The 26748-nt window shown below is 36.1% G+C and overlaps 2 protein-coding genes and 1 long non-coding RNA gene across 20 annotated transcripts in view; 1 reads left to right on the top strand and 2 right to left on the bottom strand.

The window, feature by feature from the left end:
• The window catches only part of MFF (mitochondrial fission factor), a 30521-nt gene extending 7874 nt beyond the window's left edge, over window positions 1-22647 (bottom strand). Inside the window, exons 1-11 of one of the 17 annotated variants that reach the window (XM_080670496.1) lie at window positions 22411-22589; window positions 18730-18841; window positions 17808-17985; window positions 17634-17702; window positions 16668-16888; window positions 15111-15280; window positions 11775-11863; window positions 9214-9288; window positions 5216-5374; window positions 1724-1756; window positions 123-182 (exon numbers count right to left, since the gene is read on the bottom strand). In XM_080670496.1, the coding sequence (XP_080526622.1) occupies window positions 123-182; window positions 1724-1756; window positions 5216-5374; window positions 9214-9288; window positions 11775-11863; window positions 15111-15280; window positions 16668-16848 (767 nt within the window). In that variant the 5' untranslated portion in view covers window positions 16849-16888; window positions 17634-17702; window positions 17808-17985; window positions 18730-18841; window positions 22411-22589. Of the gene's footprint in view, window positions 1-122; window positions 183-1723; window positions 1757-5215; window positions 5375-9213; window positions 9289-11774; window positions 11864-15110; window positions 15281-16667; window positions 16889-17633; window positions 17703-17807; window positions 17986-18729; window positions 18842-22410 lie in introns of all 17 variants that reach the window. The other 16 variants (XM_080670484.1, XM_080670499.1, XM_080670493.1 and 13 more) reach the window with 16 other exon arrangements.
• LOC308249304 overlaps window positions 22613-26748 on the top strand; it is a 39674-nt gene continuing 35538 nt past the window's right edge. The window contains exon 1 of one of the 2 annotated variants that reach the window (XR_013960702.1): window positions 22613-22733. This is a non-coding gene — a long non-coding RNA (uncharacterized lncRNA). The remainder of the gene's footprint in view (window positions 22734-26748) is intronic. The other variant, XR_013960703.1, reaches the window with a different exon arrangement.
• COL4A3 (collagen type IV alpha 3 chain) overlaps window positions 25147-26748 on the bottom strand; it is a gene marked incomplete at its 5' end in the record, with an annotated part of 120583 nt that continues 118981 nt past the window's right edge. The window contains one exon of the mRNA XM_080670483.1: window positions 25147-26232. The remainder of the gene's footprint in view (window positions 26233-26748) is intronic.

Raw genomic sequence — 26748 nt, 5'->3', positions numbered from 1 at the left:
TTGAGAAAACTGTAGAGGCTCAAGCTACAATATAAAGGCATGGCTACTACATGCATTATTGCCTGCAAAATACAAATTCAGCCAGCTATTCACCCTGGTAGTTACAAAGTCTCAAAATTTACCTGACGTTGTCATGATGAGGATTAGAAGTGGCGGCAGCAGACCCACCACGCAACACGGGTCTAAGGCAGGTTTTTGGAGAAGGCACAGATAGAATCAGGAAACGGAGAAGTAATAGAATAAAAGCAAAAACAAGACAAATAAATGTCAAATAGGATTATATTGTATGTTTCAATACAATATATTTCAAATACTTTAAACATCTTTGTCTCCCAAGTCCTCCATTTTAAGATTTTCATAAATTTAGTATTTTCAATGGGTTAAAAATAAAGGAAATCTATAGTTAACAAAATAGCACCAACATATAAAATAATTTTGGGGTCCTTGTATTTTAATTTATGAAATTCAAGACAAAGGACAACTCTGTTTAAAAAGTGTAATTGCTCTCTTTCAGTTGGAAAAAAGTCACATCAACTTTAGAAGCATGTCAAGAACCGGTTAGAAGCACCTGCATGATCATGGTTGCTCATCGATTAGCAACAGACTATCTCGAAAACTAAAAATTTCACTACCCACAAATCCCACAATTGCTTCCTTCACGCCTCTTTAATTTTGATTAGTGCCTGATATCTTAACGTAGCTGTGTCTCATTCAAACCCTGAGCTCTCCAGAGCAAAGCTGCAAGCCTCAGTTCTGGAGCTGGGACCGGAGCCGTGCTGTGAAGGACATATTACAGCATATTCTAGAAGCCACAATACTGAGTCTGATCGCGAGGCAACCGGGAGTGACATACAGGGCTATTGGAAATGAAGACTAAGGTACACTGGAAAACTTTGTGGGGATTGTCACTTAGCTCAGCGCATACTTTGTTTCCAGAGGACAATTAGTTCCTTACCTAGGTAAGCAGAAACCTTTCCAAGAAATCTTATTTTTTTTTAAATCAGAAAACAAAAGTTCCACAAGGTCACTGGTCAATTCCCCAAAAAGTAATAAGCAATATTTACTGAACACAGAGAGAAGGTTGGGGTATAGGATCCATATAAGGATTTTAGGAATCCTTACATTCTATTTTGAATGTCTCATCTCTTAAGTACTGATCAGGTTTAGCCTGAATTTAAATACGAAGGCAATTCTTAATTATAGTAAACATTTAATAGCAAATGCACTAGTTTTTGTTTTGTTTTGGTAAGTTGCCATATTTGTAGAATTTTGGCTATAATACAAATCATTATTTTGTCAATTCAATATATTAAAGAAAGTTTTAATGGTTAGCTTATACGCTTCCTAAAGGCACTACTGTTGCTTTATTAAATTTCTGGAGCCTAGATGATAAGAAATTCAGATACTTCTGGGGAAGACCTGTTAGAATTCTAATTTGTTCACTAAAGAACAGTGAGAAATCACATACGGCTTGAGACAGGTTTTAAACCCATCCCATCCTATTAATATATTTACTCTGTGGCATTAGAAAAACTGTTACCAGTGAATTACAATCTTACATTATACTAACAAGAGAATGTTTAAATAAAGCCAATGCTATGTGCTACCTAAAGTTTTGAAAGACATTCACACTAACATGCTCAAATGGATCTGTCACATTCAGTATATTCCACCACAGAGATTTCCCTTTTATAATGCAGAGCCAGAAGATAGTTACAGTTACCTTTCACAACGTATTTCATTTTGTCTTCTTACACTGGCAATTGACACATATAATATAAGAGTAAATTAGACAGGCATTTGGCATAGTACCACTTTCTTCCATAAGTATAATTTAATACATTACAAATCTTTTTTAAGTTTGATAATATGTTTAACAGTATGTTTTGTGATTAATGTGACAAAAGGGAACGGGACTCAAGGCTGTCCAAGTTACAGCATTAACTTGGATACTCACCATCTTGAGTAAAAAATCATCTGACTTAACAGAATATGTGTTTCTTGTTTTAAAAAATGAAAACTGCTACAGTAAATAAATAATTTAATTAGGGGACCAGGAATTATACACATATTTTAAAAAGATAAATTATAAATAACAAACACTATTTCAACTACATCTTTGCATTCTAGGTTTTCCAACTAATATATTTATACGGACACTTGCAAAAAATATAAAATTATGTATATGGTGATTTCTTACATACTCAAAGCTTGTAGAATATGCAAAAGAAAACTATATAAAAATAATCAAGCCCCTTCTAAAAATAAAACTTAAACATGCTAAGCATGGCTAACTAATATGTCAGTGCTTAAATAATGTTCTTACATAGAAAGTCTCTTCTTAAAAATGTTAATATTTTGCATTGGAGAATGAGATATGGCGCTCTAGCAGATGTCAGAAGAGTTGAGCATTTCCTAACTAGCCAAGGGCTAAGTCATAATAGCATCTAAAATCCAAAGAACATACCTTGTGCTTGTCTGAGGTGCTTTGATAAGTTAACTTTGCTAATGTGTACATACATTTTACCTTTGTCTTCATGTTGAGCTTGGTTTTAGATCATGTAAGTTCTCATAAGATGAGAAAATGAGTATGTAATACATGAATAAACCTTTCAAGAGTGTCCCTTTTTATGTTAAGCAACTGTGAATCTGCATAATTTTATGATAGTAAGGCAGACTATCTTCTTTCTTCTTCCTTTCCTCCCTCTCCCCTCCTCCCTCCCTGACTGTCAAATAATTCTAGCTTAATTTAACTCTACCTAATGTGATGGCATAAGACCAAAGATAAGATACATTAGCGTAATAGCCAAGAGTAGTAAAGGAAAAAATGATGCACAAAGCAAGGAACATAAAAGCACTTGAAACTTTATAAGCAGTATCATTTTAAAACCATGCAAGTAGACCATTATCCAAATTTCACATTCCTAGTGTTTATATCTGAAAAGTCGTTCGAGACAGTTCTTATAGTAGAGATAAATACTGATTTGGCACTTAACAATTCTGATTAAATCTTGTTCAGCGTTTAGATTGCAAGAGTTTGAAATACAACGATAAAAAAACGAAACAAAACAAAACCCTTTCAATAATGAAAGCATCCAATAAGACTAATAAGAATCTAACCTGCTAGGCTCCAAGATAACAACAATGGTGTATACACAGGAGCAAAAAATTAATACAACTACTTTATGTATTTTTTAAAAAATCTCATTTAACTGAATAAAAAAACATAATTCCTTCCCAGAAAAGGGATTTTAAAGTTATCATTTCATTACAATGAAAAAATAGATAAAACTTAACTTAGGGCTCAAAACAGTTTTTCATAATATAAAAATACAAAGTAAAGTTTACATTAGTAAGATTTGTGATTTTGTACTTGTGAGCTGGAGTCAAAATGTTTTTCCATTATTAAAAAAAAAAAAAATCCAACTTTTTTACAAGTTCCATATAACTGCATTGAACTGTGTGTATGTACTGGGGCTTTGTCATCTAGCTATTATTTAATTTACATAGGATTTATAAGTATCTTTCTCATTCATATATTTTCACTGTAATAGCATCTGATATGTTATAATTTGACATAATAATCTGGTCTCTTCTAAGGACTGACTGTAATTAAAAATTAAAGAGGATACCAGGTAAAGAATGAATTTATTTTAAGGAGGGTGGAGAAAACAGGCCTTCGGAAATACTACTTCTTAAGCTCCAGGTATTTTATATTCAGTCTCTTTTGAAGGATCTCCCACCACACTGAATAAAATTGGAGGCCATTATCCCTACTGTGAAATAAAAGTGGTGGTAGGCGATAGGGGAGAGATTCCTCACAAGAATCTAGAAAACTAGGTAATATTATTACCCTTCATATTTTCTTAATAGATGAGAAAAATAAGGACTAGAGAAGATAAACAATTTATCAAAGGTCATCATGAAGCTAGCTACTCAGTGGGGTGGATCAAGACGGAATCTGAGTGACTCCCTAAATACATGTTTTTTTTTCTAAAACATGCTGCTTCTTCCAGGCCTCAAATATTCTAAGACAGTCCTTGAAGCTTCAAAGAGCATAAAAGGGACTTGAAACCTTTGGGGAGATCATATATATATATATATATATATATATATATATATATTTATATATATATTTATATATATATTTATATATATGTATATATAAAACTTCCCCCCTGCCATGGGCTTTCTCTTTAAACTCTTTAAGTCACTGGGCCCGAATGTATACTACTAGACCACCCTGGAAAGGCTCAGAAACTCCTGTTGAGCAATATGGACAACTTGTCTATGAAATATGGGAAAAACCCCAGAATTTGTGTGAGGATCAAAGCACTCAACAAGAAAGTTTGTCCAGAAAAAGCCATACACATATCAGTTCCTCAGGTAAGAAGTCAGGTTTATGGAAGAGCCAGAGGAATTCACTGGGGATTCTTCAAATTGCGAAAGTCAACATTGACTCTCAGAGTTACTAGATAAAATGTTAGGAGTGAAAAGAAAACAGACTGTACCTTTCCCATACTTTGCCGGAAAGCTTCCCAAATTTCAACTTTTTTAAAAAAACTATGTAGTAATGAAGTAAGGACAAAAATAATGGCAAAAAATTTATTTGTATGAACAAGTCTAAGTATGCTATTAATGATTTTACTTGATGTTCAGAAGTTATCAATACGGAAAAAGATCGGATTTTCAAAAAGACAAACATTACCTGGGATTTTCAACACAGGCCTAGAAATCCCTATTTAGAGGAATTGGAAAAAAAAAGTCCTGGCAGCTACACTGACATCAAAGTTTCAAATCTGTTTCATTAATCAACCACATTAGTACCATAAATGATGAAATCAAAAGACTTACTAAAGAAAATTAATACACTCCAGTTCAACATCCTACACTCAATCCAATAGTATCCCTAGCATAGCCAAAATGGACTTGAGTACTTAGAACAAGTCAACAAAACCTTTGGAAAAATCGTTATTCTTCCTGTGTGTAGTTATTAAGTAAATAATTTCCCTGACTGAAGAAAAGCTAACAGAATCTTATGAAATGTGAATTTTGGACAATAATTTCAAATTAAAAGAAAGCAAAGCAAACTGTTTAAACCACTGCATCTTAGAAAGAGACGAAGGTGCAAACAAAAAAGGAAGACACCACAATCCACTAGAAGGAGCCAAAAAGTATGCAACGAAGCTGGCGAGAGTCTCTGATGGCCAGTCACCTGCGGTTTTCATCCAGCACATCCAAGATCTGCTGGTAAGCCCTACGAGTAGAAGACTGGATAAGCGACAAAATGCCACGAGCAGAGGAAAGATTAGGTCCATCTTCAGGTAACATACGGGGAGGACAGACCCGAACCTGTTGTGGCGATGGTGTCACACTGTTTATATAAGCACAGCAAATGAAGAAAAAACAAAAACAAAAAACACGCAAGTCAGATTTTTATAAAACTTTAGCTGAGTAGTTTCCCCAAACACTTATATTTTAAGAATCATTTTAATTTTCTTGCCCTTTTCTCCCACCCATCATTTTCCCCTAAGAAAACACAATCAAGTTAATATTTCAAACTGTCTTAAAAGACCAGCTACAATGCAGCATCTGTAACTGGGTAGCCTTAAACATCAAGTTAAAAAAAACGAATTATCAAAGAACAACTGTGGAGAGGGAAGAGCACTACAGCAATGAGTGTGCTCATCTGCTGGCTTTGGAGAGGCAGCGTTCTTTATGGATGTATACTCCATTTCAGTAAACCAAACCGCTAACAAGCAACCTGCAGGAGACTGGGTGGTCGGACAATAGATAGAAAATTCTGGTATACCGATGTCAGACAAGTTTAAACACATGAATTAAAAGTGATTCCATGAAAATGCTATTTCAATTATTTCAAAGACAATGAAGCAAACTGAGTTTATGAGTATATTTAAAGATGAGCTCAAGTTTTAAAAGTTACAACAAAAGTATTTTAATTTGGGGGCTTCTCTTTGCCAGTAATCTTACAGTCTTTTCCACATGAGCTACGATTCAGTTTCTTTGGCTCCACTGCCAGTGTGTCCCACAAGGTGAACACATACGAATGAAGCAGTTTTACAGCTGTAACCCGAACTTTTAAGATTGGTGTATTTTCAGAGACTTGTTTAAACCTCATCCTGTGATTATGTCCAAAATAAAACAAAATAAAATGGAGCACACAGTGAAGAACTGAAAAGAGAAAATCTTTTATTTTGACTTGTGTAATCTTTTCTAAATTAAGATGTATTTATTTGGAAACCACAAAATAAGTGTGGGATAATTTTTGAAAAAATATCTGTCATCTAATATTATTCTCACAGTCCCAGAAAATTAAAAATAAAATCTCCACAATTTTGTGAATAACTTTAAAAGTCTTAATAATCCAAAATGAGAAGTACAATAAATATGAGAACCATGTTTTCCAAAGACTACTTAGAAGAGAAAGATCTAAGCCAAATCTTGACACATTGAGAAACTAATGTCAGGGCTGATTCACCATAGGAAGTAGGCCTAATGATATCAAAAGAAATGCAAGTTTTCAGATGCAAACTCATGGACAGTTACCCTAAAAGTCTGTCCAGAGACCAGAAATATTCTGGAATATACATAAGCCAACTTAGCAACTGCCCCATTGTACTTGGCAAAACCCATATTCGACATCCCAGAAGAGTAAAAAGAGCAGTCTGCCTGGTCACAAAGTCTAGGCACTAGTCTGTCACTCAGAATCCTCCAGGCAGCCCAGGAACACCTGCAGCTCTTGCTCTTTGTGAGAAACCAGACTGAATTCATGTTAGAAAAGTGTCCCAAGAGGCAGGAATAAAAAGGGACAGTTCCGTGATAGAGCTGCCAACATACCTGGCTAAATTTACCTAAGCAAGTTTTAAAAGACCAATTAGTACAGTATTTATTGATATAATTAAAGTTTTTGTCTTTGCATTTTGGTGCTGAAATTAAATACTTCTGCATATCATTCTATATTAGTAAATAAATTAGTTACATACTACTATATTAAAGTCTATAATAATGAATATTTAGAATAATCTTATAGCAACAATGTCAATAAACTAAATACAAATCCATGAAAAAAGTTTGATAGATTTTTGCCCATTAAAAATTATAAAGAAAGTATTTCCTTTGAGAGAAATCATTTTGTCAGTAAAAGCAACAGGAAATTAGGTGTATTCATAACGTAGTCAAGCAAAGAATTCTTAAGATAGAATGCACAGAAGGTACAGTTCTAAAAGTATGTAGGATCTCTTTCAATTCTAAGATTCTATGATCATATGAAATTGTAATCTGGTAATAAATGGGAATTGAAAACCTTACATGATCCTCAATTGTAACTTAAAAAATATATATAAAGATAAAATATAAAATTAAGTCTATCATTACTAGTAAAGATAGTTCATCAAAGACCAAGATAAAAAACCTATTTGGATTTCTGATGGTTTATCAAAAGAAATTATATTTTCAAAGATTAGTAAGAAATATACATTTTTATTAATTTATACTGCAATCCCTCATAAACAGCAAAAACAGAAGAGGAAGTATTTTTTAAACTGATGATCACATTGGGCAGTATTATGTATAGATTAAATGCCCTTGATTGTTAAAATTTATTTTCATCTATAGATGAACAAAATTAGCCTAATTAGAAGCAATAAATACTGCAGCAATCTTTTTAAAGCTTTAAGCTGTCTTGCAAGTCTTTTTAAAAATAAGCAAATATAAGAACAAAAAGAATTAATCCCCATTTTAACTATCAGTCTGATTCGAGCTGGCATGCCCCCACCACCTAGCATGGACTGGAAAGGGAAACAGTGAGTGCTTTTAGAGTCAGTTCCATCTCAGTCCACTCATCCACCCAACTGAGGAAGAGTGACTTTTTGGTTTTTGGTTTTTTTTTTTGTTTGTTTTTTTTACAAGTAAACTACTGTGAGAAATAAAAAAGTAAACATATTGCAAAAGCACTGAGATTTAAGCAAATGTTATAATATTAGTAATTTAATAAAAATACACTTTGATGATAAATTGATCTTAGTAATGTGATAAAACAGCAAAATCTCACCTTTATCTTTTTCTTTTATGAAAGATTAGACAATTTTGAAGAAAGCACCAATGTTTACCATGCTATTTCATTAGTAATAGCTCTACCTCATGCTTACATAAAATCGTATGACACAAGTGTTAATAACACTAGCCAATGTCAAAACTCTAATTTAAATGAAAATTTACTTGGCATACCTATGTCATCATTAAAAGGGAAGTCCAAAATCAAGTACCTCTTTCCCGATGGGTTTTCATAGTAATAATGTTTCTCAAACTGTGAGGACAATCTCTTTGGGAAGGCTCTAGCCTCTTCCAAAAATAAATAAAGGTGCATTAGGAAAAGGGGGAGAACAAATTTTCACTGGAACATGAATCTTGTGTCATTTCCCTTGAAATTTTATATACAGAGAACACTAATTTGTTGCCACTGTTTAAGGCAATGTACTAGTTCCTAGAAGCATAATAAGAGAACCAGAATAAGGGAAAAATGGTTGGTTGCCAGAGTGGCTTTTGTTGATTAAGAACTAACTATATTAGTTTTTAAATTCTTGTAACTAAATGCCAGTATTTCCCTTCGCTCCATGGGTCTAAATGATTGCAAAATATTCTTCCAAGCAGAATTTTAATCTATGATATATTTTTTAAAAAACCTCAATGATAAACCACACTTACACTCCATTCTCCTGACTCAAAATGAAACAAGAGAGTATGCTAAAATAAAAAAAAATAAAAAATTGGGATCACTAAACTTGGTTAAAATTGAATCTACAGAGAATATTGCAGCCAAAGCAAAATAAAGAAAGTGAAAAAGGATGCTTGGTCCTTAAGTGTAATTTAAAAAAATATATTGAATTTTTTGGGGTGATACTGGTTAATAAAATTATATAGGTTTCAGATGCTTATGTGTAAATTTTTCCATTTCACTTTCACCATGATGCCCCAAATCACACCTAACTTTTTTAGTTGGTCTGGTTTGTTTTTCTATATAAAGTGTATGATCACAGTTTGAGAAATCCTGTAACAGAGGTACTAAAAAGCCAAACATATTACATGCCAATTAGCATATTATATGCCAATTACCTGTTGAAATATTATTATGACATAAGCCTGCAAAATAAAAATAACTCCTACTTGTGAAAAGCAGAGCAGATAAAATCTTACGTGTATTCCGGTGAAGAAATCGGTGCCTGGAACCTTGAAATTTTATTTCTTGGGGCAGAATCTGATCTGTGCCACCTTAAATAATAATTATGCTTCTTTTACATATTCAGTTTTTATAACACAAAGGAAAAGCTAGATACGATTCTACTGGTCAGAATTCATTTTTATATCTACGGCTGACCACAATCAACCCTACTGTCTGTTGAAAGTAATTAAGAGAACAGAGGCCGTGCTCTTGTTCTTATACCCATATGTACTTCTATTCTTCAAGCCAAAGAATAAAAGTAAAGGCAGGCAAAGGTTCATGCACAATGACAAATAATTACTCTCATATTACAAAGAAAAGACTAACTTAGGTAAAGACAGCAATAGTTTGATAATTACTTTAGTAGAGGTAAAATGTAGCTTTATTAATAGTTTCTTCCTGACCACGTTACCAAGTTAAATAAAGTTCCTAAGGTTAATTAAATGTAGATTCTTAAAGATGAATTCAATTATAAGTTGTAAAAATTAATAATGGTAGAAGAAAAGGCAAGGTCATATTATTACTAAGAAGATAGTTAAGTAACTTACTTAAAATGACATGGTAACATATATAACCACCATAATAAAAAGTATGGGTAAGTAAAGTAAGCATTTCAATATTAAATTTATAGTTAAATATTCATGTTGTTTTTACTACCAAAAATTAACACATGAGGTTTTCAGTTTTATTAAACATCTAGAAAAATGCCACTAAGGCAATTAAAAAAAAGAAATCAAATATTAGTTAACTCTGTTAATCTTTTCTTTTATGAGGAACTTATGTTATTGGCAACCTCAAAAATATCTTACAATTTAATCATCTACTCTAAATCATAGAGTAGGCTGGTTTTTATACATAATACAGCTGTTTCCTTTCTTTTTAACTGAATTCAGATACCAATAATATATATGTTGTCAGGAAAAAAACAAAAGTGATGCTAGACTGATGCTTCTATTTCATTAGTGTGAAATTTCAAAATATTAAACACCTAAATAAGCCATATCTTTATATAACAGAAAAGTTTACTAAAACCTTTGCTGCCTTAAAAAATATTACAAATAGAAAATAATAAAAGCTCTGAGGTTATGTGGAATCATTCTGAGGGCACTAAATATCAAGAAGCTACCTTAGCCATAAACTATGTAGCTTTTTCACCATTTGTATAACATGCTTGTATTCTAGAAAAATGATTTCATAGGCTGGTTGACATCCCTGCCAACCAGTCACCTTCAAGGAAACATACAGTTATAAAAAATTTCGCATTAATAGTGGTTGAACATTTCAGATCAATCTTCCCTAAAGGAGATATATATTAATTTGAACTTACTTTCCTCCTATGTAACTATAGTTCAGAATGACTATAACTATTCCAGGGGGCATTTAAAGATTCCCCAAGAAATCAGAGAAGTTACCATTCTGGCACCTAACATAAGAAAAGAGAGACCCTATGCCCATCAAAGACCATTCTGAATCCCTATACTCACTCTTTGGTCAGGTTCAAATTGGAACTTGATATGTTTAATATAAATGGTATACTTGTATTGTACTCTAGTTATTTTGCATAGAAATTTAAATGTTTTGCTTTTACCTAGATTTGCACGAGAGAAATGTTTCATTTCCTAATTCTTTTGCAGTTCCCAAAGAAGCTAACATTATAATGCTTGGCATCAAATTTGGTTCACAATGAATGAGTTCTTAATAACTGACTGAATGGTTACTGAGGAAGACATATTAATTTACATAAAATATCTAAATCATCTATTTTAGAAAGCCAAAATTACCAATGGCTTTTAGATTTAAAATACTGACCAGCATTTGAAGGGATGTTTAATTTATTAAAAACCCATTAGTTTTGATAAAACAACAAAAAAGCACTTGCCTGATTTAAAGCATCTTATAGTGGGGGAGCTTTAAGACCAGGGTGTGATAATTTAGCCAAAAGAGAAAGAGTTTTAAACAAATAGTCCTTTAAGCAATATACTTGCATTTTTGGAAAATAAAAGGAATCTAATAATTCAATAACTTGGTAGGCAGGAAGTTAAAAAATAATCCTGGAAAGGAAAAAAAATCTATTTGCCTATGGTACACTGTTTACCACAGATCATTAGGAGCAGAGCTAGAAAGGGTTAATTCACAGTCTTATGACAAATTGAGTAACTTGGAAATAAAGATTTTCCTTATATAAAGTGTTTACCTTTTCTTTATATTTTAACCTACACGCTAGATAAACAATTTTAAAGGATGCACAGAACTGAGCACTTAACATTTATCAGTTTTTCTTAAGTATACTTTATAGAAGATTCCCCAAATAGGCAATTCATTCTTTGCTAAGACTACCATATACATAAAAGATAACGCTGTTGGAAAATGTTTACAACTAACAAATGGTCAGGTTTTTAAGGTTATTACAAGTATTGCAATTATGTAAAAGTAATGCAAATGCAAAACAGATTTTAAATGCTATTAGAAGTAAATTGTTTCTTAGGCATAAAACACATCCTCTTCTTGAGACATAGTACTTAGTGGTCGTACTCACATGGAATCGGTTCTGACCAGCTGTCCATTTTGGCGAACAGCATTTTCACTCATAGAGCGCTCTCTTTTTAGCCTGCCAACTGCACGGATCTGTTAGGCACAGACAAAGGTAAGGGAATAGGAAATATTCTTAGTAGCCTAATAGCTGCTTAGCATCAAAAGAACCTTAACCAAGGCTACTCACAAAATTTACAAAAAAAAAAAAAGAGTAAGAATTGCTGCTAGGCATGTGTAATATAGATAGATATATTATTTAAGAACAATTCTCAACAGCTCTAAAGGCACATATATTATAGAAATTTTATATTTTTATTATAAATAAATGTTTCTGGCTTCTGGGGTTTAAACAAATTCAGATTTGGTTTGGTATCTGAAAAGTAGACTAAAAAAACAGTCTTCCTAGCTTAAAGGCTTTGGCATTCCAGAAATAGCCACAATTTCCCATCCCACAAGCTCGTCTTACAAATATATCCATTGACCTATTTTCATTAGGGATGGGATCTATGTCCACTTCCCTTGAAATTGGAAAGATGGATGCAATGTGGCTACTGATGCTTGGTCATAAGCCATAGTAAGTTTCTGCCTTTTTTCTCAAGACTGTTCATGTTTGCAACAATGGCACCATGATGTGAGGAAGCATAAGAAGTCACATGAAAAGGCCATGTGTAGCCTAGCTGAGGTCCCAGACACCAGCTACTAGTAACTGACATGCATAAATCTCAGATGATTGTAGCCTCAAGCTGCCAAATCATCCCCAGTCTATGAGACTTCCTGCCTTAGTTCCAAATATTGTAGAACAGAAACAGGTTTTCCCTATTATGCCTGATGCAAATTCTTTACTCACAGAATCCATGAGCAAAATAAACAGTGCAGCTGCCACTGTTTCATGGCCCCCTTATAATCATTATCATTAAGCAGTTACTCCAATTTCCTTCACCCCCGACCCCCTTAAAACCACTAATCTGCTTTCCATATGTGGGAATTGCCTATTCTGGATATTTCATGTAAGTGGAATCATACAACATACGGCCTTTTCTGTCTGGCTTCTTTGTCTTAGCGTGTTTTCGATGGTCATCCATGTTGTAGCAGCTGTAAGTATTTTATTCCTTATTATGGCTAAATAATATTCCACTATATGGATATACCACGTTTTGCTTATCTATTCATCAGCTGATGAACATATGGGTTGTTTCCACCTTTTGGCTATTAGAAACCTTTTTGCTTTTCATGACTTGAAGGACGCTACTGACATCTAGTAAGTAGAGATCAACAATGCTGTTACAAAAGGACAACCCTCACAATAAAGAATTATCCAGTCCAAAATGTCAACAGTGCTGAGGTTGAGAAACCTTGGCATATGCTGTAAAATGACTACTACAGAGAAAATGATTCAGGGATTTCACTTGATAGATATTGAATAGCATTTGAATGAATCATCCATAATACCAGCACATAAGGCCTTACTGCCGTTCTATTTCAATCCCTTTTCAAAAAGCTACTAGAACACTGGTTCTTTCCTTTTTCCTTTGCTCACTGGTTAATTTTCTATTGAGGGCTGCCTGACCCTTTATGGAATTGAAACACAGAGCATCATCATTGCTTTCCTTCAATACACAGCTGGTACTGAAATCAGAAACTCCTCTCTTGCATCTCAGGATCTGGCTCCTGTCACAGGATTTTAACTTTCATAACAAGATTTACACACTGTGTTTTTAACATAATAAAACACATGTGCTAAACACATTACATGCACTTCCCACAAGAATCTTAGGCACTTGGCATTATTTCATCTTTATTTCAGAGATGAGCATTGGAATTGTTAAATAACTTGCCCAAAGTCATGTGGTTAATAGGTAGCAAAGTAGGCCTTCAAAATCAGATCTAATTCTCAGCCAAAGTTTTTCACCCCAGCAATAATGTATTCTGTGTACTTATCACATTTAACTAAATATCAAAATTACTGCAAAAGCAAACCCATATAGACTTAATATCTAGATCTACTGAGGGTAATCCTGGTGGTAAACTTTTTTCCTCACTCAGGCGTTATCACTCAGAAGATTGGGTGGCTTGTTTCCAGTCAGTTCTTTACAACAAGTAGGCATAAGTGTCTAAAATAGTGGGAGCAGGAAGATCAAAAGAAAAACAAAACTAGAAGAATATTAAAGGGAGGGTTTCTCTCCTGGCAGAATCCTTACTCCAAGATAATACTATTCACAGCTGTAATTTCTGGTGGGAACTTTGGGGAGCCGGAAACTGGGCCTCCAACTGAGAGCATGCTGTGGTTATCTTTTGTCTTATGTAACGATCTTCATAACTTCATTATTCCTTGCAATTAAAGAATCTTTGTGTGTGTGGGTATCTTTCCCTCACTCATACCACTATGCAGGAACTATGTCTCACAATGTAGTGTCTTACAATAAAATTCAAAGAAATATTTCTTAAATAAATATAATTCTGCAAATATCTTAGTGCCTTTTCCATCATGTGAACACTCAAATTTAGTGTCTTTCACCAAGCAAATACCTAGAATGTCCACAATAGCACCTATAAGTATATTTTCTCTATTACCTCAGCAGAAACTTTCAACTTAAGAAAAGACCATACTTAGTACTAGGAAACGCCACTTCCCTATGTTATATAGGCCCTTTATCCTCCTTGGAAAGGACTATATGAAAGATGGAAGACAGGTAGTTCCATTATCAACAAAAAGATGTTTCACATTGTCTCCTACTAGCCTCATGGCACAATTTTAGAAGCTATAAAGAAAAAGTTGCAACTACAGAAATCATCACAGAAAATAAGTTTTACAAACTGGCCCTAAATCAATGGCAGAGGCAAGATCTGAATATGGCTACTAACACCTTATGAGTCCATATTGCCATATTTAGGTCAACATGGCTATTAATGTTATATGGCACAGTAAAATTAACTCAGTAGAAACTTTTCAGCAAGCAGGGAGAATAGGTGGTATCAACGGAAAAGGAGCCTTCCTTTGCTCTGTATGCCAGACTGCTTTTGTAACAAAGTGATGCATTAGTCTCTTCCTATGCTAAACTTCCCACCTTTTTCTGTATCACGGAAGGTGTAGTGCCTAGGTTCATGATTTCCCCAAAATCTGCTTTTTCCTGAGACATGATTTAAATTAAAAACAATAACACAATAGTAGAATATCTTATTTGGGATATCTACAAACCAGAATTTATAGTAATTAATGGTCCATGCAGAAGGCTTTCATTACATGTTGCTAATGATATGATTTATAGCCTCTTAACTCCTCTTTGGCTTTTGCTTTTTTCTCTATTATTTCAAATTCAGTTGATGTTAAAACTCTACTTACTTCTTCATTTTGGGGGGTTGAAGGAGGTCTTTCTAAATCCAGAAAATCTAATGGTCTTTCACTTAGTGTAAGTACACGAGGTGGTGTTTTTAGTGCCAGAGGTTTTAAAGAAGTTGACTGAATGAGGTCAAGATCTCCTGGCCTTGAAAATGGAATGTCTTCATTGTTTCCTGGGAGTAAAAATATAAAAAGGTAAGAAGGGAGGTTTTAAAAAGCTAGTACTTTTATTAAACTGTATTTGCCACTACATACCCACTAGAATGGCCAAAATTAAAGACTGACAATACAATATGCTGACAAGGATGTGGAGCAACTTAAACTCTCATACATCATGGGTGGGAATATAATAGAGCACAACCAATTTCAAAAATAGCTTGACAACTTTTTATAAAGTTAAACATAACTTATAATATGATCTAGCAACTCTACTCCTAGAGAAGTAAAACACATGTCCTAATGAAGATTTGTACATGAATATTCATAGCAGCTTTATTCCTAATAGCCCCAACAGCAAACCGCCCCCCCCCCCAAAAAAAAAAAAAACCAACTCAATGTCCCTCAACAGGTGAATGGATAAACAAATCATGGTATATCTACACAATAGAATTATTACTCATTAATAAAATGGAATAAACAAGATGTAAGCAACAACAGGAAAGAATCTCAAAAACATAACAGCAAAAAAAAGCCAGACCCTAGGCAGTGGTCGGCAAACTGCGGCTCTGTTGACTAATGAGTTTGCCGACCACTGGGATAGGGGCTTAATCACAAGGAACAACATCAGCCTGTAATTATTGGAATCGAGAGTCTAGGTCAGTGGTCGGCAAACTCATTAGTCAACAGAGCGGCAAACCGCGGTTTGCCAACCACTGCCCTAGAGTATACAGTGTATAATTCCATTTATGTGAAACTCTAGGAAAGACAAATAAATCTAGTCTCTGATTACAGAGATTATGGTTGCCTGAAATTGAAGGATAAAAATTAAATGAGATGGGCCACAAGGGGACCTTCTGGGGTAATGAAAATGGTTCTATAACTGGACAGTGGTAGAGGTTAGATGGGTGTATACATTTGTTAAAACTCATCAAGCTGTGCCCTAGCTGGTTTGGCTCAGTGGATAGAGTGTCGGCCTATGGACTGAAGGGTCCTGGGTTCGATTCTGGTCAAGGGCACATGCCCATGTTGTGGGCTTGATCCCCAGTGGGGGGAGTGCAGTAGGCAGCTGATCAATGATTCTCTCATCATTGATGTTTCTATCTCTCTCTCCCTCCCCTTTCCTCTCTGAAATCAATAAAAATATATTTTAAAAAAACCTCATCAAGCTATACACTTAAAAATTATACACATTATATATATATATATACATATATATATAATGTATACCTCAATAATTAGTTGATTAAAAATATTGTTTGAAATTTCACACTATTGTAATAAAATTTTTGAAAAAATTGTAAGTTGCATTTTCTAACCCCAATGTTTTGAAAAACCATAAAGTTTTCCTAAAAATATATAAAACAGAGATATGCCAGGCACTAATACCCAAATGTAAAATACCTGCTACGACAATCCTCTCTGGAACCTGCATAATCACACTGGCATTTGGAACTCCTTCTTGGAATTCTTGTTCCAGGTCAGCATTTGGTGGTGCTACCTTTAATTTTTCCGGGACCCTCATTCGCTGACTAATACCTTCGGTGTATTCCATTTCATATTGAATTCGACTAATTTCCGCCATCTCGGCAGCAGTGGGAGAAGGAAATGCTGCCCCACTCACTCTGTGGGCAAAAAAAATTGAAGACAGTGTGACAACGTTATCTTCTCTGCATTGGGAAGTTAGATGACAACACCTTATTGAAAGAGCAAAAAGAGACTTCTCATTTCTGAGTACTGAATACATACAAAAGAAAAAGAAAAGGTGAAGAAAATGTTTTCTTTAATTTAATGCCTTCTCTCCCTTATCAGTTGAAACTGCATCTTGAAACTATTGTTTGGGAGCAAATTTTAAAAATTATTGTATAACTACAACACAAATTTGTGTGTGTGCACGCGTGTGTACACACACACACACACACACACACACACACACACACACTGTATAGATATGCATGCTGCTTATAACTAAAAAATGCCTGAAAGAAAACTTAAAATTAAAATTCCCTAATCAATTATTGGAAGAAAAGCTGCTGGGATTTTACAAAAAGGAAATTTGAAATTGCTGTCATGCATGGAAAAAAAAAATGAAAATCAGATTTATAAGGCAAATGTACTAAAAAAGATGCAATCCCTTGAAAATCACAAAATACAAATTAAAACGTCTCTCACTGAATGTATATCTGATGACTGAGATGCAATGAATACCAATATAGCATATGCATTAATAAATCCTTAATGTATACATTCATTTTGAGGGATTGAAAGTTTCACATTATTAATTTGTATTTAATATCACATTTACATGTATATTATTTTAAAGCATGACATGCCTTTAAGGGGAAAGATGGTACAGATGCATTGAGTAACCTGAATTAAAGAAGGATCCATGCTCCAGGGAAATGCAGTAGAAAGAAAGTTGCCCCAAAACACAAAATGCTAATAAAAATGTAAAAGAGCATGGTTAGCCTATGGCAATTAGCTTTAAGGCCACTATTGCTCAAGCCTATTAATACCAGCTCAACTGAATAAAATGTCACTGACCTTCCTATTGGTGGGTCACAGGTTTTTCTTTTACTCATTTTTAATATAGTTAATACACGTCTATAATAGCTATTAAAATACTGCTACCCTGTAGTTCAGTTTACTTTACACAACAATTCCCCTACAGATCTGAATTTTTTTGGAGGTGTACATAACAACACGGACACTGCTTTTCCAGCTGTAAGAAAGAAAGAATAAAAATCAGTATTTCAATAATTCATTTCTTAAGGAAACTATGAATAAAAGAAATATCTACTTAACATAATTTTTGGATTTCAAGAGGTTTGGGGCTTGATCTGAGAAACAAATTTTCAAATCCCTCCTAAGTAAAGTTATTCTATATGGTATTAAGTACAGTTACTATTTTATGATTTTGCCAACAGGATAAAGAAAAGCTAACCCAATGTATATACAAATGAGAAGTCAGATTAGAAAAAAACCCACTTTGCCGTACAACTCTACTCATTACATTCTGAAGGGAAAGAATCCTCTTCATTTTATTGACTAATGAAGAAACCACAAAGAGAATGTAAAAGGCAGAAGTAAATGTATTTCAAGAAGCTTTAATATTTGATGTATAAGTAGTGTTTTCTTACAAAAAAAATAACTTTGAAAACGAAATCATACTAAATTTTCAGCAAAAACATTTATACCCAAATCAAGGGCAATAAGATATAAAGGACAGTATAACTGTAAGTCATAGGTGGGATATTTCTTAAGCTCCATGTCAGAGATGTATTACACACCTTAAACTCCACTTCACTGAGACGTTTAGGAGAGTTCTTAGAGATTGCTCAACTGGTTAATTACGACTGTGAACTTGCTTTTTTATTCTTTACTCAAATGTATGAATTTGAAGGATCTGGCATGCAGATGTTTTAAAGGCTAAGAAAAGAGAGCTAAAGAGAAAATCTTTACTCACAAATGTGTACCAACTACAACTTGCTGCTTGGCACTATCTGCTTCTGTGCTTCATAGTAAATCCTTTAACTTGCTTCAGTGTGCACGTGCTGGATATAGAGCCCCTTTTGTCCCTGGGGGAGAAAAACAGGAGCTTATTGAGAAACTAGATGATACCACATTAGGAATTCATTTCTGGAAATTCTCCAAATGATAAAAGTCATCAAAGATGCACAACCTTATATTAAAAAAAACCCCACAAAATAAACACTTAAAAAGCTTACAACCAATTTTATAATTTTTAAAAAATTATTGATTTTTAGAGAGATGAAGGGAGGGAGAGAAGTGGAAGAGAGAGGGAGGGAGTTAGATGGAGGTAGGTAGGGAGGGTGGGAAGGAGAGAGACAGACAGACATTGATTCACTGCCTCCTGAACATGCCCTGACCAGGAATGCAAACCGCCTCCTTTTGGTAAACAGGATGATGCTCTGGCCAACTGAACCACCAGACAGGGTCCTACAACCATTCATTAGTTAAGCAAGATAAAATAATAGATTAATTATTTCTGATTTGAATTTAGAAAAATGTAGCAGATAAAAAATATAAATTTAAAAGAATCTTAATATATATACATATAAGTGTATATATACATACATACACATATATATTAGGAAGTAACAAATGTATTGGCTAAATTTTACTTAGAATTTAATTCCATACATAACAATTATTCAGTATTTAATTTAAACCAATAATATGTGCATGCGGTACAAAGCATATAAGAACATACAAAGAAAATAAAGTGTCCACAGATCCTGTCCTATCACCACTCAGGTCCCCACAGACAATCTCTATAATCAATTTTTGCGCATCATTCTAGATGAGATACTCATCCTATACTTGTATGAATCAGAAGCACAGTAAATGCTTGTATTTAGAAATAACACTAAAAAGATGTATCTGAAGAGGATTATAGTCTTGGGACATTAAAAATTGAACTTTTACAATAATAAACAAGGCTCACAAATTGTAGTACATCATCTCCCTGAAATGTGCTATTCTCTACACTCCATTTACTGAATTTCAGTCTACTTAACTTTCCACTGGGACATTCTATTCTATAGCAACAGCTCATCTTACGAGAATCTGAGTTGGTCAAGTATTACAGACTTAGATCATAAAGGTGGACATGAAAAAGACAACTTCTGGAAAAAGCCAAATTACTCCTGTAGCCAATCGGAGTTACTTAAATTAAGAGTAAATGAAACTTTTCTACAAAGATTTAACGCTGAACTGTCCCAATTACTAGGATTCTGCTTACGTAAAATAAATAAAAATCTAATTTTTTGCTTTCCCTCATTAGACTATGACATTTTTGGTAATATATTTTGACAATAAATAAACTTCTCATTTGGAGTTATGATATTAATTCCCGAAGTTTTCTCCCTTAGAATCTACTAAGTAACCAGTACGGATATCCTATATAATAAAACCCTAATATGCAAATTGACCAAACAGCAGAACAACCAGTTGCTATGACGCGCACTGACTACCAGGGGGCAGATGCTCAACGCAGGAGCTGCCCCCTGGTGGTCAGTGCGCCACAAGCCGGGCTCACAGCTGGTGAGTGCAGCAGCGGTGGCAGGAGCCTCTCCCACCTCTGCAGCAGCTCTAAGGATGTCCAAGCAGGCCTAAGCTGTCAGTCCGACATCCCCTGAGGGCTCCCAGACTGCGAGAGGGCGCAGGCCAGGCTGAGGGACCACCCCCATCCGAGTGCACGGATTTCGTGCACCAGGCCTCTAATTCTGATATAAAACTAAGGATACAAAATTTCTCTCGGAATCACAGATGATCTTAGATCTCTACTTTCTAAGCCCAATGGTTCTCAAATATCAGTAATTTACCAACTTCATGGTTTTACCCATATTCACACAGCACATTTAATCTTTAGTTAACACTAATCTTTTCTTTAACCCAACTTTTTAAAAGGAAATTTTACATCACTACCTTAAACCACAGTTTAAATACACATAACAAAAACTATTATGAAAACCCTCAATCATACACCACCTAGAATCAAGTCAGTCACATCCCACTCATGAAAAGTATCCCAATTTTGGTGCACAATGGTTCATGCTTGACTTTCTTATTTTCTATGTCAAAACACTGGGACGCAGAGAAAAAGCATAGGGAGTGACAGAAACAAATTGGGTCAAACTGATCATGGTTGCACAGATTTATATAATTGTCTAATTACAAAAAAAAAAAGTCCAGTTCTTTATCACTCATTGTGTGGACCTAGTTCAAGGTTTTAATCTAGGTCACCTGTTTCAGTTCTCTTTCCAAGCAACTATCCTTCAAAGAAAGTGTTTATTAGAAAGTCAGGGTGTAGCAATCCAAAATTAACTTTAGCTTAATAAAAATCACTGAAAACTTGAAAAATATAAACGATCGAGTTTTAAAATACGGCTTTGAATCCACAGAAAAGAACTCTGAACACCAGAAAGGAGGAGAGTACAGCCAAACTTCGTAATCCTAAAATGAGGCAGCCCTATCGGACAGGAAGGAATAGAACACACAATTTCCTTTTGGAAAGAATAGCAAAACCAATTCACAATCGTTTGAAACCAAAAAGATAGAAGCTCCTCCCTTCCCCCCCCCCCCCCCCCACAATTTAACTACATGGGGAAAAACTGTTAAGTACAACTAAGTGGTTCTAATTCTTTCCAAATCCATTTTCCTAAGGGATTTTTCTTTGGGATCTCATTAGCTAACAACATTGACACAGAAGCAAATGCTTTTCATCTAGGGAGAGAAAACGCAGTTAAAATTTGAACTGCAGTTAAAATTTCTCCATGGATGAGAGGCCTGGAAACAACTGGTTCTATATTTGGGAACAAAGAACAAGGGCCCAGGCTTTTCTTATCTTCTGCAATTAAGACACCTCCACTTCTGAGAGCCTTCTCCTCCCCAGAGAGGAGGCGCCTGGCTCTAGGCTGTAGGACAGGACTCGTCCCGCAGACCCAGAGCGGGGGCCAGGCTCGGCGGAACGGGAGCTGAGCTCAGCTCGGCTCCCGGCTCCCCGCTCCCGGGAGGGAATCAATCCGGGGAGCAGCTCAGGCATGTGCACCTGCGAACAAGGATGCTCACAGGCTGGGCCCGCCTGGGCCTCTCGCGTCTGACCCGGCTTTCAACAAGGCCTTTCTTTTCCAACACGTACTTTCCACAGTCAAAAGAAAAACAAAACAAAAACTACTTTTCAAGACGGCAGGTGTCTAGTTCAAGGTCACATACTTAAAGATGCCAAGGCCTTGACCCGGAGAGAGGGAAGACGACCAAAGCGCCTTGTTCAAGCTCAGGACATCTCTAGTGTCCCCCTTCCCCCCAAGCTATTTTCTAGACGAAAAAAAAAAAGACCAAATGTTTCAACAAAGAGACAGCGACCTAGAAAGGGTGAAGAGGTTGCTCCAAACGTTTGCTGGGCAGTTTCCTCCCAGGGCTAGATGGGGAGGCCCAGGCCTGAGAAGGCGGAAAGGTCGGGGTTGAAGGCGAAAAGCCCAGGGGTCGGGGGACGGGGGTCGGGACTCGGGCTGGGGAGGCACCAGGGACGCACCGGGGCTGACGCGGGTCCCTCCGGCAGCCGGAGGATCCCGGCCTCGGCGCCGGGCTGCAGGTCGCGGGTCGGGAAGACGTCAGTACTCACCCCTGGGCCCGCTGGAGGGTCCCCGGCGAGGGCCGTCGCCCGCCGGCTCCTGGGGGCTCAGGTGGGCGCTCTCGGAGGCCGTTGGCCGAGCGCACGGAGGCGCCCGGGCAAAACACCGGCCGGAGCGGCCCGCAGCGGGCTGGCAGAGACGCGAGAACGGCCGGGGCTGGCCCCTCCCGGGACCCGTAGCGCAGGCAGAGCCGTGGTCACGTGACGCGACGGCGCCGCGGGCCGCCGCGGGCGGGGCCGTGACTCCGGGATCCCGTCCGGTGGCATGTTTGTGGCGCGGGCCGTGTACCAACCGCAGGGAACGACTTCTCACGGTAGGTGTTTGGTTCACGCTATGTAGAGTTGGTGATCTCTGAGAACCTCTTGTCTACAAGGAAACCTTCGGCAGCCAGTTAAATAACTACTTCTCAGGGCCGGCGGCATCAGGATCTCTGTGGTGTGAGGCCCGGGAATCTGCCCTTGTCGCTAGCTCTGCAAGTGACTTGTTGAAAATTTAATTTAGTGGGGTGACCTTGTTAATAACATTATATAGATGTTAAGTGTTCAGTTCTATAATCCATCGTCTGTATATTGCATTGTGTGCCCAGTTTTCCGTCTGACCCCCTTTCACCCTTCACTACCTCCACCCCCTTTCTTCTGTTAATCACCATCCTGCAAGTGATTCTTAAACACTGTAATGTTGATGACTCTTTAGGTTCCTTAACTGTCAGGCGCCTTCCTTGACAGTGACCCTGGTTTGACGGGCTCCCCTAATCTTCCAAGACGAGAATCCCGGAGGACTTAGGTTTCATTGTAGTTAATCTTGTTTTGTTAAGCTTCGGAGACCTCTCTCTGGATCTACCGTCTTTCCTCCCGCGGGAAAAACCAGTACCTTGTCCACCAACACTGGGACGGACTGACGCCAAATCGCGGAATACTTCCTATGACTGGACTTGAGCCGAACAAAGACCTACTCGAGTCCTAATTTCCCTAGAATTAAGATATTCCAGAGATGTTACCACTGTTCAAAATAATTTGGGAGGCCCTCTGAGAATGGCATTCTTGGGCCCCTTCATAGCAATGGCAAGTCATTCCTCCTCGAGAGATTTATTTTAGGACTGATTGGACTTTACAAACCAACGTTTTTTGGAGGCAGAAAGAGACCAAGGTGGATAAGCCATCTATGACCAAAACCTTTAGGAAGGAGGGCCCTGCTGCTTCCACCACTACCCTTTGACCTTTTAATTAATTGCAATTTAGCTTTTTACTCCTGTCTCCTCCCCGCAAGACAAAACGAACTTTTAAGATTGTGTGGTTGAAAAAAAAGGATTCTATGGGAAGTAACCTCACAGGGTTGTCTGACCATAAGTTCCTAACTGGGCAGGTCATGGTGAGTAGTGATGCCCCAGGCACATAACTTTTAGTAAGAGGTTGCCTTTGTCTTAAGCAAGCCCTGTGCATGTAGGTTAACGCACCTTTGAAATTAGGGTAACCACCTTCAAGAAAGCAGGTGATCTTTTTAACTATCCTGTAGTCCAATCCCACATCCATATCATTTTCCTTAGTTCCCTCCTTAATTTCAAATGCATAAAAGAAGCTGCAAACTGTTATTTTCCAGAGCATTTGAGATCTTGCTCCTCCGACATATGTTTGGCTCAAATAAACTCAGGACATTTCTTAGGTAATTCAGTTACCAATCCAAAGTCTTCTCCTTTAATCCTGATCACCCTTAATCTTCCTGAATCGTTTGATTCTGTTAATGAGACTGAGTGTGGTGTGTGAAAGCCTCTAACACTGTTGGTAGATTCTCAAAAACAAAAAACACCTGAAAAAAGGCATATTTCTCTCTCTTACCTGGAAACTCTGCTGCCTTGTGTTTTGTGACAAGAGCTTCATTCTGGGACTTCATTCATGTGGCCATTCCTATTTACCACTCAGTTCATCATTGACTTTCGACCACATTGCCTCATATCTTTTGTGGGAAAAGGTGGCATAAAAAGTTAAATAGGTTACATCCATTTAGCCTCATCTTGTTGCACTAGTTCTAGCCCAAGTGTCCCTTTGAAGCTTTGGTCCCAAAAGGGTTTCAAACTCAAATTTCTGCCTCATCTCAATCCAGATACTTTCTCCTGAATTTCCTTGTTTAGTTAATTTCAGTCACCAAGGTTCAAAATTCCGAAGTCATCTTTCACTGTCTCCCAAGTCCCCCATCTTTAAAGTCTCTCACCTCAATGTCAACTGTCCACTTTCTGTTCCCATTGCTGGTATATTACCCTTTTAACTGGACTCCCCCTCTTCAATCTTTTTCTTTCTCTAATTCGTCCTAGACATTGGATCCATAAAGAACCTATTTTTACAAATTGTGACATGAAATATGTACAACATGTCCATAATAAAACTAAATGAAATGTCCATTAATTGGGGATTCATTGACTTATGTAGTAAATCCATGCAAATAATAATTAGTTCTTGTTTATGGATATGAAAATTTGTCCACAGTGTGTTAACTTCTGTATTGTCTATTGTTTTTTCAGTGAGCATATATTTAAAAAATTTTTAAAAATGTATTTTCACTTGGAAAAAATAAGACCAGATATAATTTTAAAAATTTTATTATTAGACAATACAATAAAATTTTATTTTCGCTATAATTACAGAAATATTAGTACATTACAATATTGTAATATTGTCAAGATATATAAAATATTCAATATATTTTAAATATATTTCATTTGGATATAGAGTGAATATTAAATTAAGTTTTGAAGCAGTAAGTTACATTTGATGCATAGAAAAATCTTTGTAAGTTAAATTAGCAATAAAACTCAAATTTAGTATTATTGTAATTCTTTTTATAAATAAGTTACTTAGTAATATTTATCTTGCAAAATGAGAGACCTCTGAGCAAACTGTGAAATTCCAAAGGTGAAGCCCCAAATTTAAAAGAAACAAGTTATTTTACATTTTATCTGCAAAGTTAAATCTTTATAACTTTATAAGCTCAGATTATAAAGCTGTTAATATAGAAAGTAATGCACATGAGATATGTTTTAATGCTCAGTCTTAAAAGTATGTTTGAGCAACTTAGTATGGCTTCATTGGAATTTAGCATTAATTGTCTTCTTCAGAAGTTAAACACTGATGAGAGGGCAAGAGAAGTTGGAGGCTGGGGGACAAGCAGAGGCCAGTTATTTGGCATTAGCACCAATCTAGGGCTTTTTCTTAATAGTAACATTAGATAACCTTAAGTTCATTTGTGAGTTTGAACTTGAAAGAGAGGGTCAGGTAGAACAATTATAGCCAGCTCTACTTGGTAACTGCCTGTACAATTGTTGTTTTTTGGGGGTGTTTGCCCAGAGCAGTTTTTTTCAATCTTTAGGGTGCATTGGAAATCCCCTGGAGGACTTGTTAAAACAGATTTCTGGGACTTACCCCCGAGTTTCTAATTCTGTAGGTCTGGGTTGGCCCTAGAATTTGCATTTGTGACAAGTTTCCACATGCTGCTGGTCAGGGACCACACTTCAAGAACTCCGGGTCTATGGAGGGTTTGTGGAGATCCGTTAGCCCTCTATGCCAGGATAGTGCAATTTGGACAGTAAGATATTTTTAGAGCAAGAAGTCTTAATATTAGGTGAGTCTAAACAAGTAATCTGAGTATTAAAAGTGCTTCTTCATTTAAATGTAAAAATGGCTTGACAGCAGTCATTTGAGCAGTGGAGGATGCGGACCATGGTCACAGTCTGTGCTGTCCTCTGGGGCCACATCTTCACTTCCAAAGCAACTGAGATTGAAGCAACAAAACCAGAATTTAAGCATCAGCACCACCAACTCCACCTAGGTGGGTCAAGAAACATATTTAGAGCTTTTTCTTAGGTTGCCTGACTTCTGAGACTCATCAAATAGTGCTACCATCAAGTATAAATGGTTTTTAATGTCTTGCAGATCTTTGTTTTCTTTATATTGTCCAGACCTTGGAAATATTAGGACAGAGGTAAAGAATGAAAAGGGGGAAAAACAACTCAGATATGTAGGATTCCTAACAGAAACAGTAAGTTACCTTTTCTGGGATATTAAAAATAAAACACACACACACACACACACACACACACACACACACACACACACACACATATGTTATTTTCCCCTCTTAGTGTTTCTGTAATTTAGCACAGTGCCTGAGTATGTCTTGGTACTGAATAAAATGCTTGTTAAGTTGAAATAAGTAATCCTGGGAATGTATCAACACACTGAAAAGCAAGTTTTATGACACAGCTGCCAAGCTATACAATTTGTACATTAATATTTTTACATAGTAGACTCTCCCAATATAGTTGAAAGGATATATAATAT

Source organism: Plecotus auritus, assembly GCF_963455305.1.
Source record: "Plecotus auritus genome assembly, chromosome: 5".
In the NCBI taxonomy this organism is placed as follows: domain Eukaryota; kingdom Metazoa; phylum Chordata; class Mammalia; order Chiroptera; family Vespertilionidae; genus Plecotus; species Plecotus auritus.
Note: the sequence above shows the minus strand (reverse complement) of the source record. Positions and strands in the feature narration are given on the sequence as shown.